The sequence below is a fragment of the Microtus ochrogaster genome (genome assembly GCF_000317375.1).
Source record: "Microtus ochrogaster isolate Prairie Vole_2 chromosome 6 unlocalized genomic scaffold, MicOch1.0 chr6_random_2, whole genome shotgun sequence".
Lineage (NCBI taxonomy): Eukaryota > Metazoa > Chordata > Mammalia > Rodentia > Cricetidae > Microtus > Microtus ochrogaster.
Genome location: NW_004949095.1, coordinates 4,955,273 through 4,973,413, shown reverse-complemented (window position 1 = coordinate 4,973,413; position 18,141 = coordinate 4,955,273). Strand labels below are relative to the sequence as shown.

Sequence of the window (18,141 nt, the reverse complement as noted above, 5' to 3'; positions counted from 1 at the left end):
GCCCCTGCTGGCAGTGGCGTTTGGTTATAGAAAGAGCAAGTAGGGCATTTCTTTACAATCTCCTTAGCTTGTAGTGTCTGACATTCTTGGAATCTTTAATTTTTTTGAGTCGCCATTTCTAGTCTCTGAATATATGATGTTTATCTCACTGAAGCCTGCTTTTTTTCCAACTGGTATTCATCAATATACTATAATAGCAATTACGTATTCCTCTTTTAGAAAATACAAAGTTAATTACATATTATAGAAATTATGACATTAATTATCACAGAAACATCAGACCACAATAAGATGCCATCCTATAGATCCGTTAGAGTGGCTTTAATAAAAAGGACAGACGATAGTATCAACAAGAATATGGAGAAGTTAAAACCTGTCTGTACAGCTGGTGAGAATACAGAATTGTGCTACTCTGTTAGAAAATAATTTAGTAGTTCTTACAGTTACATTACCATGACCCAGCAGTTGGTTCTTACATGTAACTGAAAGCATTTCCCCAAAACCTTGGACAAGAATGTTTATAGCAGCATTATTGGTCATAGAAAAAAGTAGAAATAGCCTATGTGACTATTAGTCGGTATATGGATAAGTAAAATGTCATATCTATTCAATGAAATATCATTTGACACTAAAAAGCCTGATAAATGATGCTAGAGCCTTGAAAAATTACAAAGTCAAACAGGCTAAACATAAATGACCAGTGTTGAATGATTCCATTTATATGAAATATCTAGAATAGGCAAATCCATCAAGATAGGAAGTAGATGGGTAGTTGCCAGAGGTGGACAGGACTTAGGAGTAGTGACTGATAAAAAGGACAAAGTTTCTTTTCTCAGTGGTAGTTATGTGTCCCAACCAAAGGGACACGAATCGGGAGCCTGGGCCCTGGGGGGGAGAAACGAAGGGGCAAGAGACACAAGAAACGGACAGCAAGTCTGCATTCTGATCAACTGCCAACTTTAATTTTTCTCAGTAGCATTATACAGCAAAAAGACTGGAATGTCAAGTCTGGAGACAGCCCTAGCTGATAGGAAGAGATAAGGAAATACTAAGGGTCTGTAAATGTTTACTAACAAGGAGAATGCTAATTACTTCTGGGTCCTGGGGTCTGCAAGTCTACAGGCACTCTTAACTCACAGGGAGAGATAAGGGTTGTTTCCTGGGCCCTATAGAGGTGAATATTTTATTTAATTTGTAAACTAAGATGGCTTGACTATAACCAAAACACAGGTCTTTTCTCCCAACAGTTATGAAACTTAAAACATATTGTAAAGCACCTAATTTTGTATACTTAAGTGACTTTTGGGACTGGTAAGATGGCTCACTGGCCTGATGGCCTGAGTGTGATCCTCAGGATCCATAAGAGGAGAGGAGAGAAACAACTCCTTGCCCTCTGATCTCCGCAGCTATGCTTGGGCATTCATGTGCCCAACCCCCATAAAATGTAAAAAATAAAAAAGATTTAACAGAGTGAATTTTTATGTTATTTTAATTATATCTGACTTAAAAACAAAACCAGTCTTTTAAAACATCTTTGTTGGTGTGTATCAGGTTTCAACCCTTCAGAGACCAAGATTCGCACACCCGACGGGAAAGTGTGGCAAGAGGCTGAGTTTCAAAGCATGAGTAGAGAGCTGTACCGAGACCTAGCACTGCAGTTCGCAGGTGAGAGCAGAGCTTTCTGTGTCTTGCTTATTTTACACATTCCATAACTTATAGTACTAATTGTGAAACTCTGGCTAAATCTGAGGTGTTGCCCTTTTCTAAGTGTATTATATATCAGAGAAGTAGTGGTTAAAGTCATGAGACTCTCTTAGCCCCCTGGCTCTCGTCCAGGGTTAAAATTAGCTCCCATGGGGCTCTGGAGAGATGGCTCAGTAGTTAAGAGCATTGTCTGCTCTTCCAAAGGTCCTGAGTTCAATTCCCAGCAACCACATGGTGGCTCACAACCATCTGTAATGAGGTCTGGTGCCGTCTTCTGACCTGCAGACATACACACAGAATATTGTATCCATAATGAATAAATAAACATTTTTTTAAAAAAAAATTAGCTCCCATAGCTAATGATACAGAAACAAGACTACTTTTAAACTGGGGGACTTTTAAAGCCAGGACAGACTGATTTTAGGGAAGCAGAGTTCAATTTTGGCTTACTTCTCCGAGGCTCAGAGGTCTTTAAAGTGACCAGTAATTTTAGTCAGCATATGCAGAAGCCAAAATAAGTGTTACAGGAAGGGAATACGTGTTCGTGTTACAACTGGGAGGAGCCTATGGTCAATGAGAGGAAACAGGATGACGAGAATGGTGATATTGCCACTTTCTGAGTATCTAGTAAGGCACTAAGCAAGATGCTGGTGCTTCATCTTGGTTTTGTTTTTTAACAGTTGAGGAATTGAAAGCTGAAAGAATATTTTTTTTCAGGATTGCATAAAGAATTAAAGACAGGATTCAAAATCAACTGTTTAATTCCCAAACCCAACAGCTTTCTAGTAAGCCCCATAAAGAGTTTGCTAATTTTTTTTTTTTGGTAGCACTAAGTGTCCAGTTGTTTTTTCTTCATTTTATTAAACACTGTGTTCAGAATACTTTTCTCATGTGGAGAGAACATACAATGTAGTAATTATGAGCAATTTTTTTTAGAGTCAACTTAAAAGGGTTCTACATTTCTGGCTTTGATATTTATTAGTTATATAGATCAGGTTATGCTATATAATCTTCATCTTTGATTTCCTCATCTTAAAAAGAAATGTTAATAACTGCACATTATAGGATACTGTCATAGCCTGGGAGAATATGCCAGATACTACTAAAGAGATTATTCTGTTACACTCTGCCCTTCTCTTTTTATGGTGGAAAAATCAACCTATCTGTCTCTACCTGTGTTTCTGTTACATTTGCCGTTGTGTGAGTAAGTTTATTACCCATCTTGCTTTCATTCATTTGTATCATACTTTCCTTCTCTGTGTAGTTACACTTAACATACTGTCTAACACATTATAGCATAGCAGTCATCATGATAGACTACGTCTGGATTTTTCTCCAGTGACTGCCCTGTTTCCCCCTTCTGTTGAGAGCAAAGCCGCAGATCTCTGATTTGTCTTCTACACACACATGGTTGTTTGGGTTTGGGGTTTTGCTGTTATTACAATCATGAACGACATACACTTTCTATGCAGTGTTTAATGTCCATCTGTCATCTTTGGTGCTCAACAGCATTTGATACCATAAACAATCTCTTCCTTGAAGTTCTTCACTTGGCATACTAGAAACATGTTTTTCTTTTTAAATTTGCCTATTCTTTTTTTCTTTTCTTCCTTACTCCCCTATCTATCATCTTTCCTCTCTTCTTTATCTAAAAGACCTACTAGGAAAATGTATGTATTCTTAACAACCTGAAATAGTTCTCTTGCAGATATCCCCACATCTGCGTGTCTAGTTGAGACCTCCTTCCTGATTTCAAACTCTTATCAACCTGCTAACTATACCCCTTCCTCGAATGTGTTATAGATATCTCAGTCTTAGTGTATGAAGTAAAGATTACTCAAGGTGGGTGTGACATCTCTTAGCACCAGCTGTCACTCTGTCAGCTACTCTTGCGCAGACCCACATCTTTTTTTTTTTTTTTTTTTTTTTCGAGACAGGGTTTCTCTGTGGTTTTGGAGCCTGTCCTGGAACTAGCTCTGTAGACCAGGCTGGTCTCGAACTCACAGAGATCCGCCTGCCTCTGCCTCCCGAGTGCTGGGATTAAAGGCGTGCGCCACCACCGCCCGGCTGCAGACCCACATCTTAAGTAATCTTTCATGCCCCCCGTTTCTTTCATATCTTCTGTTCTATTTTCTAAATTCTATCTATGGCATAGCCACCTTTACCACCTTTGTCACTGTTACCTAAATCAAGGCACCATCAGCCTGTTGCCTGAGTTCCCCAAGAACTCTCTTAACTGGTGTCCTGACTGCTGGTTCTTCAATGAGTCTGCTCTCAACACTGCTGTCAGAGTAAGCTTGTTAAAGTTTTGTTTAAATTGTGTTACTCCTTTGCTCAGAATGTTCTACAAACTTTACATTTTACTGATGAGTAAGACAGAAAGCCTAAGAACCTTCCACCTTATCTGGCTCTCATTTGTATCTCCAGCCCGGGTTCCTGCTGTTCTCCTCTTTGTCATGCTCACACCAGACTCCTTGCTTACTCTTAGATACCATTTGCTTCTGCCTTAGAGCCTCACTCAAAGTTATAGAGCTCTGTGTGTATTTTAAATTGCATTATTCATATCTATAATTTAGAACTTCTATGGTTAGTATATTTACATTTTGTAAAGTTTTTATCTTGAAAATTTTAAATAAAATAGGAATCTAAGAAAATGCTCACTGAAATTCTAAGCATGCAGTGATTTGGAGGCATGACTGTTGTAGCTTCTTCTCAGTTGTGGTGGAAATGAGGCAGATTTCTCACAAGTTTTCGAAAAAGAAAAGCTATAACAAAAAAGAATTGGTACCTAACAATGGAGTAGTGGTGATCTTTACCCCTTTTCAGTGGAGAGCTTCACATTGATAGTTTGTGGGTCCTAGGAGTAGCCCCAGTGAAGGCTTTTCTCCTCCTTCTAAGACCACCAAAGGATGCTTGTGTATGGAACCCTACCTATACTTTTCTTTCTTACACAAAGTTGTTATAGAATTAATTTATAAACTCGGCATAAAAGATGAACTTACTATGCATCTTAGCAAACTCAGCATACAGTTTTCTTCACTGAGTTGACAAGTGTGCCATTTCACTGGGTAGCTGTACTGGATAGCTTCTTCTTGGCATAACCTTGCTGCTGGCATCACTGTTCTTGAGCTCCATGGCCTTTAAAATAGAGTTTACTTGAAAACAAGCTCTATGATTTCACTGAAGAAATAGTCTAATAGCAGAGATGGCTACTTTGTGTCTTATAGTTGGGAAGCTGTAGGTGTGCACATTTTAGACAAAGACATGACCCAGTCTGTCTGTCTGGAACTAGATAGCAGAGATATCAGCATGCTATTCAGAATGTTACACAATTTATAACATGAATTGTTTATGTTTGGAAATTTCCACTTAATGTTTTTAGATTGCAGTTGACCTTGGGTAACTGAAACTGCAGAGAGGAGAGGCTGCTGCACTGTGGTTCCTCATTGAGGGAGGTGGTGCTGAATGGGAACTATAATGATAGACTTCAATATCTATGCATTTCAGATGGTACCTCTGTAAAAGAGAAGCCTGCTGAAAAAAGTAAAGACAAGAAAGTGGTCAAGCCAGTACGGAAAATCCAAAAGGTGACTCAATTGTCAAATGCAGACTCAAAAACAGGTTAGTTTTCAGTAGTTTGTTCAGTTTAAACAAAATTTTTATTTTATTTGGAAAATATATAATATGGAGATAGAACCTATATAGATATATTATGTCATATTTCCAGATGTTCTTATTGTTAGGAATGTATGAAAATTCAGTCTGTTACACATGTCATAATTATATACATGTATTTTGTTACAGTATAGTTGTTTACTGTCCATATTTAGAATATACAATTTGAAAGCTTTCTTATATGTATAAATCTATGGAAACATTTGTTTATTGTATTAGTACTGCTATGCAAACATTCCTGACAATGCTTGCTGAAGGAAGGAAGGGCTTATTTTGACTCACAGATTTAGGGTGAGTTAATAATGGAGGGAAGGCAATGGCAGGAGCAGGATGAGGATGGTCGTATTTCATGCTCAGTCAGGAAGCAGAGAGAGATGAAAGCTGTGCCTTAGTTCACCTCCTTTTTATTCCATCTGGGACCCTCACCTCACAGAGTGGTGCCATCCACAGGCAGGGTGGGACTTCCTTTCTGTGCTAAACCATTCTGGAAACACCCTTGTAGCTTAACCAGAGGTGTGTTTCCGTGGTGATTCTAAGTCATATGTTGTTTACAGTGAAGATTAATATCAGATTCATCCCATGTTCAAGATAGGGAAAACACATATCTTCTCAAAAAGAGTGTTTTCTAGTTTAATAGAAACACACCAAATTAGTGATTTTTTTTTTCCCTAGAGGAATCTTTTTCTACAAGGGGATTGGTCATGATTGCCTTTAAGATACATATCAGAACTCCTGTGTTCTTGATAGTAATGGTTAAGCTAGACAGAGAATAGGTCAAACTAGGAAAACAAGACATTTCTACTTCCATGTGATTGCATGTCAACCTTGATTCAGATTTCTTGAATTTATATTATAGCTAACTTTATTTCTTTGGCATGTGAGTTAATTTTAATATGACTTGGTTTTCTCGTTTGTAGAGGATCAGATCAGTGGTGTTTGTCTCTCAGGGTTGTTGTGAGAGCTAAACGAATCAGTACTAGAAAATGCTGCAGTATGTCCCGCATGCATGACATACTTTCTGGTGGCTCGCTGTCCTGCAGTGTCATCCAGCAAGTAACTTTTGGCCATGAAATAGTAGAGACGGTTTGAGAACTTGTCACTTTAGTTTCAGGACACTCATTTAGTTTCATTCCCTCATTTTTATATATCTCAGCAGTAGTTGTATGTGTGGCAGTGTGGTGTGCTATGCTTAGGCAATAACAGGGGTTTGCAAGGCAAAATATTCCTGAGAGGTACAGTAAGAAACAAAATGTGACACACTTTGATAAGAGATTACAAGGTCTTAAGGGGAACAGAAGAAGAGTGATGAGGTGCTGTTTTTGGTCAGGACTTTATCTTTCTGGTTATGGACTAATCGTTAGAGTGACAGCATATTTTGTAAGTACCTTTAGATGCAGTAATAGAATAATGATAGAACTAGCAATTCTGTACAAATGAAACTTGTTTTACAAGAAAATGAGTTATCTAAATGTTAATTAATTAAGTATAAAAATACTTTTATATTATGTAATTCTGTCCAAGGCATCCTTTGAAATGAAGTACAAAGATTGTATTTGCCCAGTTTTATGATAATCCGCTTCATCTGTATGCACTTGCTATTAACCTGGACTGAACAACATTATATGTGATAAAACTATATTAATAGTTTACTAGCAAGAGTCATCTTCTTAAAATGACTTTATGAGACTATTTCAGAATGCTGCAATTTAGTTTTTTATTTTATGTATCTGGGTATTTTGTCTAGTACTACAAAATACTGTCTGTGTACTATGTCAGCCTGGTGCCCTCAGAGGCCAGAAGAGGGCATCAGATCCCTTGAAATTGGAGTTACAGACAGCTGTGAATCACCATGTGGTGCCGGGAATCAAACCTGGGTCCTCTGAAGAGCAGCCCTTGCTCTTTAACTGCTGAGCCATTTCTCTACCCTCTAGCACACAGCATTCATGTTTGTTTAACTTTGAGTCAGAAAATTAAGGTAAAATTCCAAAGAATTCTGATCTGTCATTTTATAAGAGCATAAAGTTTGTTATAGATTGAACAATAAGCTTACAACCCTTTAAACGCTTTAGCCCCATTGTTTATGGCTAATAACAAAGTATAAAAGCATTTCTAAAGTAAACAGAGACTGATTCAGTGGGTAAAAACTGTTCACTGTGCAAGGATGGGGACCTGAAGTTGAATTCCCAGAACCTCCATAAAAACCAGACATATAGCGTCAGCCTGTGTCCTAGTGCTGCTGTGGGAGATAGTAGGTGTAGATAATACCTGAAAGCTCCTGGGCCAACTAGCCTGGTGCATGCCACAGAAAAACACAGAATAACCTGTCCCAAGCAAGATAGGTGAGGACTAACACCAAAAGTTTTCATCTGACCTTCATATGTGCATGGTGGCATGTCTTCACACACATAAGCACACACACATATTCACGCACGCACTTATGAATGCATGCACACACACCTACACGTGCACACACATACATGCACACACATATACACATGTACATACACACACGCACATATACACATGTACATACACACACATGCTCACACACGCACATATACTCTTAAGTATGCATGCACACCTGCACATGTGCATGCACACACACATATGCACACATTTTAAAGTAAGCAGAGCATACTTAATTCAGTTTTGTAATTAATGTATTTATCACTCGTATTGCCATTTACAGTACTAAATTAGAGCTCCTTTAAAGAAACTTTTTGTTTTTTTTGTTTTTTTTTGGTTTTTCGAGACAGGGTTTCTCTGTGGCTTTGGAGCCTGTCCTGGACTTTTTTTTTTTAAAGATTTATTTATTATATATACAACTTTCTGCCTCCATTTATACCCACACACCAGAGGAGGGCACCAGATCTCTTTACAGATGGTTTGGAGCCACCACGTGGTTGCTGGGAATTGAACTCAGGACCTCTGGAAGAGCAGACAGTGCTCCCAACCACTGAGCCATCTCTCCAGCCCCAAGAAACTCTTAATGGAATGTCTTTCATATAATATAATAGTATAGTATACTAGAGAACTGGAAAAATACAAGAAAACAAAGCTATTATTTGGACACAAAAGTACTAGTGTTAGTTTAAGTAGTTCTGACTGGTATTTAAATTTTTTTATAACAGGTATTATTTATTTAGCCCATGCAGTAGTTTTAAAGTCATACTAGTATAATTTTAATCATTATACACCTAAACTGTTTTTGTATATATAAAATTCTTACCATTTTTTTTTTATCTTTAAAATTTATTTATTTATTGAGGAAAGGTATCACTTTGTAGCCTTTATTGGCTGAGAACTTTCTGTGTAGACCCAGTTTGGAACTCACAGAGGCTTACCTGCTTCTGCCTCCTGAGTGATGGGATTAAAGTCATGCAACACCACTACTGCCCATACAAATGGTATTTTTTAATTGAATTAATTTTAAATCACTATTTCATTATTTCCTTTGTTATTCCATTTTCTTTTTTTGGGAGCCCAGGCTGGCTTTAAACTCAGTTCCTTTTGCTCCTACTTCCTGGGTGTTGGAATTAGAGGTGACCTTGACAGATGTCTTCCATCACACTCTGCTTCACCCACCTCTTTTTTTAATTCATAATGGAATTCAGGGCTGTATATGCTAAGCAAGCTGTGTGTCGCCCTTGCCTTCCTGCTTGTCATGTTATTTTGCATTTAATTTAGTGGTTTTTTTTTTTTTATAATTTTCACTTTGTAAACATTTACTGCTTTATATGTAACTATTTTCAGATGATCTGTTTGAATTTCTTATATCTGAAACTAATGAAAACTCTTTTCTTCTTGGTAAATAACTTTATTGCAGCACACCTTTATTTTTATGAACTTTTATGATTAAGGATAGTCTAAAACATTAGTGTTTATTGTATTATTTTAATGTCTACTTATGTGATATAACTGTAAAATATGAAAATCTTGCCATGCGGTGATGGTGCACTCCTTTAATCCAGCACTCGGGAAGCAGAGGCAGGCTGATCTTTGTGAGTTCAAGGCCAGCCTGGTCTGCAAGAGCTAGTTGTAGGACAAATTCCAAAGCTACAGAGAAAACCCTGTCTCAAAAGCAAAAAAACAAAACAAAACAAAACAAAAAAATGAAAGTCTCTACCATGCTATCCCCATAAAAGTGATTAAATTGTTTTTATGTTTCTTCAGAATTTTATCCCTGTGTTTAGATTAAGCCTTCATTTGGCTAGCAGGTATGTTTTATCATGTGCTGTGTTCAAGGTAGTAACTTGGGATTTCAAGACTCACTGTGATTTGGTTCTTAATTTTAAAAGTGTTTTACGTTCCTTGAAATGTGGAGGTAAATCACAGCCAGATGGCCTAGTACGTGAAGATGACCTGAGTTTAATCTTAGGACCCAGGAGGTAAAACGAGAGAACTGGACTGATGACCCCAACTTGTTCTCTGACCTCCCCACGTGTGCTGCTGCACATTCTCCTTACCCCCAAAATACATGTGATTTTTTTAAAAAAGAGATTTGAACAAACTTGTTAACTAATATTGATGACTTAGAATTAAAAATATACTTAAATTTATAAAATTTATTTTAATTTTATTTATGTGTATGAGTGTTTTGCCTACACATGTGTCTGTGTGTTTAGTGTGTGTTTAGTACTCATAGAGAACAAAAGAGGATGTTGGACCCCTTGGAAATGGAGTTGCAGATGACCGTGAGCCTCCATTGGGGTGCTGAGAATCGAACCCAGGTCCTCTGGAAGAACAGCCAGTGCTTTTAACTGCTGAGCCTCTCTGTACTCTAAAAATCCACTTTTAATGGCAGGTCTTTTGACCTTAGCAGAAGGTAAATGTAAAATTAGTTATAAAACCTACATGACCAAGTAACTATACTTCTTAGAGATAAAATGAATGTTTTAAGTGCAGTGCAATCTGTGTTTCAGGTGGTAGTCGTTTGATAAGCACATCTTCTTGGCGAGATGGACAGAAATTAGTAAAGAAGATTCTGGGACCTGCACCCAAGATGGAGCAAAAAGAGCGAAGACCAGCATCAAGTGACAGAAGTGGAAGAGAGAGAATGGCTAAATTTGGTGAGAGGATATAGTTAAAGTTGATGCAGAAAGCAAGGTTGCTTGTTTGCTACTTAGAAGGTAAAATGTGCCAGCAAATACTTTAAGACTGCACTAAATCTGTTCCTGTAGCCCCAAATGAGGAAATGTTTTGTTGAGCCTGGATAGGTCTGCAGAAGTTACCTTCCTCAGAGGTGTGTAGCCATAATTAAGTTTGTTTTAAGATTTAGGGTTCTCTTAAATATGATCTTAAAATTCTTTTTTTTTTTTTTTCCTTTTTGGGTTTTTTGAGGCAGGGTTTCTCTGTGTGGCTTTGGAACCTGTCCTGGAACTAGATCTGTTGACTAGGCTGGTCTCAGACTCACAGAGATCCACCTGCCTCTGCCTCCCAAGTACTGGGATTAAAGGTGTGCGCCACTACCACTCAGCCCTTGGCTTTTTTTTTTTTTTTAAGTACATTGACTACTATCTAAAATAGTTATGAATCTCGGGAGATGGTTCAGTGGTTACAGTGCTTGATGTGGACCAGAGTAGTTCAAATCCTCAGGGTCCCACCTATAATTCTTGCCTCAGAAAGGAGTTCTTAGAGGAATCTGGCTAGCAAGACTAGCTCTGTATGTGATCTCTGGTTATGACTGAGAGACCCTACCTCAGGGAGTAAGGTGGAAGAGCAATGAATGACTCCTGGCATCAACCTCTGACTTCCACGTGCACAGACCTCCCTCTCCATGGACACATAACCACACATGTGGCCTATACATACAAACATGCACACACACACACTCATAGACATGCTCCTACACACACACACACACACACACACACACACACACACACACACACACACACACACACGAAAAGGAAAAAATAACTAGTTATGCTTTCCATAAACACTAACTTTTGGAAATGAAATATAAAATCCCCACAGGCCAGATTTCCTTTTTAGTAGTGAAGAAATTTGCCTCACTTTATTTGAGTTCCTGGAGTCATAATTAAGCAAGAAATATCATCAACTCTGATTTAATATATTGTTGTCAATACAGACAGCAGTTATATTTCTTTGTTTCTTTCATCTTGCAAGTGAACTCATGCATATTCTCAGTCTAACATTAAGCCATGTCAGCATATTATAGATAATAGGATGGTTGTTTGCTGACATAATGTATTTATTGTGTTCTGCTATTCTTAGGGATGAATCTGGAGTTGTAATATAACTAACAGTCTGTACATTGCAGGGAGCCATATTGGAAGAGCAGAGTCCGACCCCAAGTTGGATGTTGTGCATAAACATCTCCCACGAAGCTCAGAACGGTCAAGAAGTAGAGCTCGGTCTGAAAATAATATAGTGAAATCAGTTCCATCCCTTCCAGACAATAAGCAGGAGGAAAACACTGCCTTAAACAAGGATTTTTTGCCAGTTGAAATTCGTGGCATTCTTGATGACTTACAGCTAGATTCTTCAGCTCAAACTGTGAGGCAAGAGATTGGAGAGTTACAGAACCAGAAGTCATCGGCACCTGTGCAAATGCCTAGGAGTCACAGTCCTGTGAAAAGGAAGCCTGACAAAATAACTGCTAACGAGGATCCCCCTGTGACCTCCAAAAAGCGCCACTATGACACAGACGAGGTGCGACAGTACATTGTCAGGCAGCAGGAGGAAAGGAGGAGGAAGCAGAACGAAGAGAAGAAGGCTCAAAAGGAGGCTACGGAGCAGAAGAACAAACGGTTACAGGAGCTCTACCGGAGACAGAGAGAAGCCTTCACTAAAGCCAAAGCTGTGCCTCCTGATCCATCAGCCTCCAGGCGGCTGCAGGAAACATACTCCAAATTGCTACTAGAAAAGACTTTGCTGGAAGAGCCAGCTCATCAGCATGTTACACAGGATACACAGGTACTAGTAGTGCAGGGAACACAGCGTGGGTAATTCATGGTGAGGAAAGCTTGCTTGCTGTACGGAAATGTTGGAAAATTATCATCCCTACCACTATACATGCTCTGACATGTGATAGTCAAGACCTTTCATGAAATTTATTGCATGCAAAGAATGATGAGAAACACACAGAAAGTAAGAGCTGAAGAGCTTGCAACATTGGTTACTAGTGATCTCTGTCATTCTGATATTCCTGCCTGGTTTTCATTGTAGTACTGAGAAGATATTTAGTATATAATACACAACCAAAATATGTTAATGAAATATTTAATTTTGGGTTCAGTGTTGAAGTGAAGACATACTCTTGTGCTAATGTTTTTTGTTTGTTTGTCTGTTTTTGTTTAGTTTTTGTTGACAGGGTTTCTCTGTGTAGACCTGACTCGCCTTGAACTCACAGAGGTTCACCTGCCTCTGTCTCCCGAGTGCTGGGATTAAAGGAGTGTGCAACCACTGCCCAGTGCTAATGTTTTTAAGACTGGTAACTGAGTGTGTTTCAGGTATTACATACTGTTTTAAAAGCTTTACTTACAAACATCAGTAAATACAACTCCAGGAAGGTTATATATATTCTTTTTACTTATCAGATGAAAAAACCTGAGATTTATAAAGGATGCTATTTTATTTTAACCATGGTGCTAATATTAATGTCTGCTTAGTTTCCGCTCATATTTTAAGGGAATAACCCACTATTGAGGGGAAATCAGGGTGGTCACATGACATTTACAATCAGAAAGCAAACAGTAATAGACATGTGTTGAACCTTAGCTTGCTTTCTCCATTTAATTACTCATGGGTTCTAGCCAGGGAATGGTGCACATGCAGTGAGCAGATTTTCCCAACTTAACACAATCAAGATATTCCTCACAGGATTACCTAGAGGCCCATACCTAATTTCTGTTTTGTTCTAAATTCTGTTGAATTGACAATTATTACTGACCCATCATAATGTCCTTGTGGATTTTAGATGATGTTTTGCAGTTAATTGTAGTGGTTGTTTTTGTTTGGTTTTCTGTGATGCAGGATCCAGCCCACAACCTGGTGTAATATAGGTAAACATTTCACTGAGCTACATCCCACAACTAAATATAAAGTGACTTTACTTGAGGGAGGGAAAAAAACTTCTCTTTTATGATTTTTTTAAGATTTTTTTTATGTACATTGCATGCATATATATCTGTGTGAGGATATCAGATTCACTGGAACTGGAGTTGTAGACAGTTGTGAACTGCTGTGTGTGTGCTGGGAATTGAACCCAGGTCCTTTAGAAGAGTGGCCAGGGCTCTTAACTGCTGAACCATCTCTCCAGTTCCTATGATCTTTTTTTTTTTTTTAAGTTAAAGTGGCTTGATAAGTTTCTTATGTGCTACTTGAAGACATTTTTGTGATCAAAATCAGATAAATTTGATATCCTTTTCTCTTAGATAAGACCTGGGTATCAACCATCTGGAGAATCTGATAAAGAAAACAAAGTACAAGAACGTCCTCCGAGTGCATCTTCTAGCAGTGACCTGTCCCTGTCAGAACCTCCACAGCCTCTTGCAAGGTAGAGAGGGAGAGGGATAGAGAGAGGATGAAAGATGAGGTTCTTTCTTTTTATAAAAAAGACTTATTTCAAACTTGGTAAATATCTTCAACTGAAGCCTGAATATGGTGTATGCTGTGTTCACTCTGCTCTGCCCTGGTTTTTCAGTTTTTTCCTGTCCTTTAATTCCTGTCCAGTGTCAATTCCTTATGCGTGTGGTAGCACTCGTGCCTCCTTTGACCCAAACAAAGTTTCTTGGATGGATAAATCACAGTGAAAGATATAGATGGTTCTAAATTATATTTTGTAATAATAACCATTGAGAGAAGAAAAAAGATTTGAAGCAGTTTGAGAATGCACAAATACAAGTCAGATCTCTTTCCAATTTGTAGTTAATACACATGGTCCCCTTTCACCCAAAGGACAATAATATTGGTCACATTTTAGTGGTTTTTGTATTTATTTATTTTATTCAAAATATGAGTGTTTTGCCTGCATGTATATACATACACTACATATATTCCTAGTACCCATGGAGATCAAAAGAAAGTAGAGGATCCCCTCAAACTAGAATTACTGATGGTTATGAGTCATTGAGTCACTGTGTGGGTGCTGGGAACCAAACTTGAATCCTCTGCAAAAGCAGGAAGCACCTTTTTTTAGTTTTTATTTTAGATTACACATATGTGTGTATGTCGATGTGTGCATGCCATTACAGGTTTCTGCAGAGATGGTCAGTCTCATATGAGGTGCCTGAAGTGGATGCTGGGAATTGAACCTGGGTCCTCTGGAAGATCAGCCAGTGCTCTTAACTGCTGAGCCATCTGTTTAGCCCAAAAGAAATGCTTTTAGCCTCAGAACCATCTCTCTAGCCTTCAATAATATTAGTGTCATTTATTATTTCTTTTTTTTTTTTTTTTTTGGTTTTTTTCGAGACAGGGTTTCTCTGTGGCTTTGGAGCCTGTCCTGGAACTAGCTCTGTAGACCGGGCTGGTCTCAAACTCACAGAGATCCACCTGCCTCTGCCTCCCGAGTGCTGGGATTAAAGGCGTGCGCCACCACCGCCCGGCCCATTTATTATTTCTTAATTTCTAGGCCTAGTAAAAACCATTGTTTGTGTTTTAGTTTGGTTTTATTTGTTTTGTAGTGCTAGAATGAAGCCCAATACCTTGTGCCTTTTAGGTAGTGATTTAGTGCTGACGCACATTGACCCACTATTGTTATTATTGTTCTACAGAGGAGAGAATTGAAGTCTAGACTTTAATTAAATCTTCTTAAGATCAAAACAGAAGTTGTGGAAGTGGGTTTGACCAGAGGCAATCTGACTTTATCGTTTTGTTTTGTTTTTCAAGACAGGTTTTTTTTTCTTTGTGTGTGTGTGTGTGTGTGTGTGTGTGTGTGTGTGTGTGTGTGCGTGTGTGTGTAGCCTTGGCTGTCCGGAAACTTACTTGGTAGACCAGACTGGCCTCGAAGTCACTCACAGAGGTCTGCCTGCCTCTTGGAATCTTACTTTAAAAGCCAGTACTTTTAACCAGTTTGTGTATTTATTATTAGTAAGAGAAATGTATGATTTGTTTAGTGTTTTAAATGTACTTTAAGCTTAAATCATAAGGTATAATTTTTTATTATGAATACATTTGTTTAGATAATACGGTACATGTCATCATTGTCAGATCTGCTATGCTGGTGTCATGTTCACAATTTTTGCCTTATTCTTTTTTTTTTTTTGGTTTTTTCGAGAAAGGGTTTCTCTTTGGCTTTGGAGCCTGTCCTGGAACTAGCTCTATAGACCAGGCTGGTCTCGAACTCACAGAGATCCACCTGCCTCTGCCTCCCGAGTGCTGGGATTAAAGGCGTGCGCCACCACCGCCCGGCCTTTCTTATTCTAAAGAATGTTAAGAAACAAACCAAACACAAGTTTGTTGTTGCTTTGCATTACTTCTTTCACTTATTTCTTTTATTCCCTTCCTTCTTCTCCTCCTAAAATTTTAGATTTGTGTGTGTGTGTGTGTATGTTAAAAATTGTACATTTTCACCTGGCAATGGGGGCGCATGCTTTTAATCCCATACTCGGGAGGCAGAGACAGGCAGAACTCTGTGAGTTTGAGGTCAGCCTGGTCTACAGAGCGAGTTCCAGGATAGGTGCCAAAAACTACACAGAGAAACTCTGTCTCAAAAAACCAAAATGAATGGATGAATATATAATAAAATTTTTTTTAAATTAAAATTGTACATTTCCATAAAGTATCATGTGTTATACTAGGGCACACATACTGTGGTTGGAAAGGTAACTTTGTGTAGTCCCTTCCTTTTTTATTTGGGTTCTCTAGGCTTGAATGGTAGAGGCCTTTACCTGCTTAGTCATTTGATGGGTCCCAATATTAAGCAATCTTAAGCATTTCTCTTTTGTATATTATTTTTAAAGGGTTGGATAGTGGTATTGTTCTAAGGAAGCTTGTCTGCAGAGTTTTAAGTAACCACTTAAAAAAATAAATTCGAAGAAAGCAGTTTACAAAACAGTATAGTGAAATATCATTTTTGTGCAAACACCATAACAAAACCACAACATACACATAGATAAAGTTAGCAAGGATATAATTGTAAGCCAACTACCAAAGATAATGAATCCTTTTATTGGTTATTCTGAGTAATCTCTCACTCTCAACCCTGTTGCCTTTTTTTCTGGAAGTGTTTGTATACTATTCTTATAATCAGAGAGCTCCTTTCCCCAATTTTAAATGATAACTTAGACTGGGGATCTAGGCTCTTTATAGAATACTTGCTCAGCATGACCAAGACTCTGGACTCAGTTGCTAGCACTGCAAAAACTAACAAAACTAACAACAACAAAACACATGGATTACTGTATTAACTAACATTGTGATTTCTGTTCCCAGAAGAGACTTGATGGAACCCACATGGATGCAGCCTGACAGGCTGAGCCCACGAGTTCACAGTTCTCAAGCACAGCCCCTTGTTGGGACGGCTGAAAATTTACTTTCCCAACTCTTGCATCTTGAGCATGTAGGAATTTTGCACAAAGACTCTGACTCTGTTTTACCAGCCAAGAAGAGTCATAATAAAGCTTCAGGACCATTAACTTTCACACCTCAACCATATCTGACCTCACAAGCTCCTCATCCAGATGCCTTGTTAAAACCGAGTACCAGCCAGTATAAGAGTAAACTGGATCGTATTGAAGCCTTGAAAGCAACAGCTGCTTCTCTGTCTAGCAGGATTGAAAGTGAAGCTAAGAAACTAGCTGGTGCCAGCATTAACTATGGGTCAGTATGGAACAATGACTATGATGTACAGCAGGCACCTCAAGAGAATGGGCTTTGGACTAAAGCTGTCAGTCCACCTGTGAAAGAGGACATTGAAGATGTTTTCTCTGCCCGAATTCAGAAGATGCTGGGAACCTGTGTATCTCATGCAACTTTTGATGATGATCTTCCTGGTGTAGGCAGTCTTAGTGAATTTAAGAAACTTCCTGAGATGATCAGACCCCAGAGTGCCATATCAAGCTTCAGAATGACATCCCCTAGTCCGAAACCAGGAGGGCTGCTGGCACAGCTGTGTAAGAGGCAGACTGACTCCTCCAGCTCTGATATACAAGCCTGTTCTCAAGACAGAGCCAAAAGGTCTCTTTGTTCCAGCATAGACTCGGTCAGCGAAGGGCCTCTTCTTAGTGAAGGGAGTCTCTCTGAGGAAGAAGGAGGCCGGGATACACGGCCCCTCCTGAAGGTAGCAGAACTCTTAAAGGAAAAAGAATTCTGTGCTGGAGAGAGAAATTCTTATGAACCCATCAAAGAGTTTCAGAAGGAAGCTGAGAAGTTCTTGCCACTTTTGGGCCACATAGGTGGTACGCAAAGTAAGGGACCGTGGGAAGAACTGGCAAAGGGAAGTCCACACAGTGTCATTAATATTTTTACCAAGTCATATCAGTTATATGGAAAAGGTGAGAAAAATTGGCTTATACTACAGTAAGATAGTTATTTCATAATTTTCTTTCTTTTCTTTTAATCCATGGTCTCTCAATACTGAAATCGAAGTTAATTCCTTCAGTTATGTCTGTTTCTGTCTTCATGTTATTATAGGTGAATTCTACCCAACGTATAATAACATAACCTTAGAATTCCTGGGCTATCTATTTTCTTTCTTTTTTATAATATTTATTTATTTATTATGTATACAATGTTCTGTCTGTGTGTATGCCTGCAGGCCAGAAGAGGGCACCAGACCTCATTACAGATGGTTGTGAG

The 18,141-nt window shown here is 38.6% G+C and overlaps 1 protein-coding gene across 1 annotated transcript in view; it reads left to right on the top strand.

Moving 5' to 3' along the window:
- Window positions 1-18,141, top strand: part of Cep350 (centrosomal protein 350) — a 147,974-nt gene that overhangs the window by 34,816 nt on the left and 95,017 nt on the right. Inside the window, exons 6-11 of the mRNA XM_013352491.2 lie at window positions 1,552-1,665; window positions 5,212-5,325; window positions 10,302-10,448; window positions 11,663-12,318; window positions 13,779-13,900; window positions 16,777-17,837. Coding sequence (XP_013207945.1) covers window positions 1,552-1,665; window positions 5,212-5,325; window positions 10,302-10,448; window positions 11,663-12,318; window positions 13,779-13,900; window positions 16,777-17,837 — 2,214 coding nt within the window. The remainder of the gene's footprint in view (window positions 1-1,551; window positions 1,666-5,211; window positions 5,326-10,301; window positions 10,449-11,662; window positions 12,319-13,778; window positions 13,901-16,776; window positions 17,838-18,141) is intronic.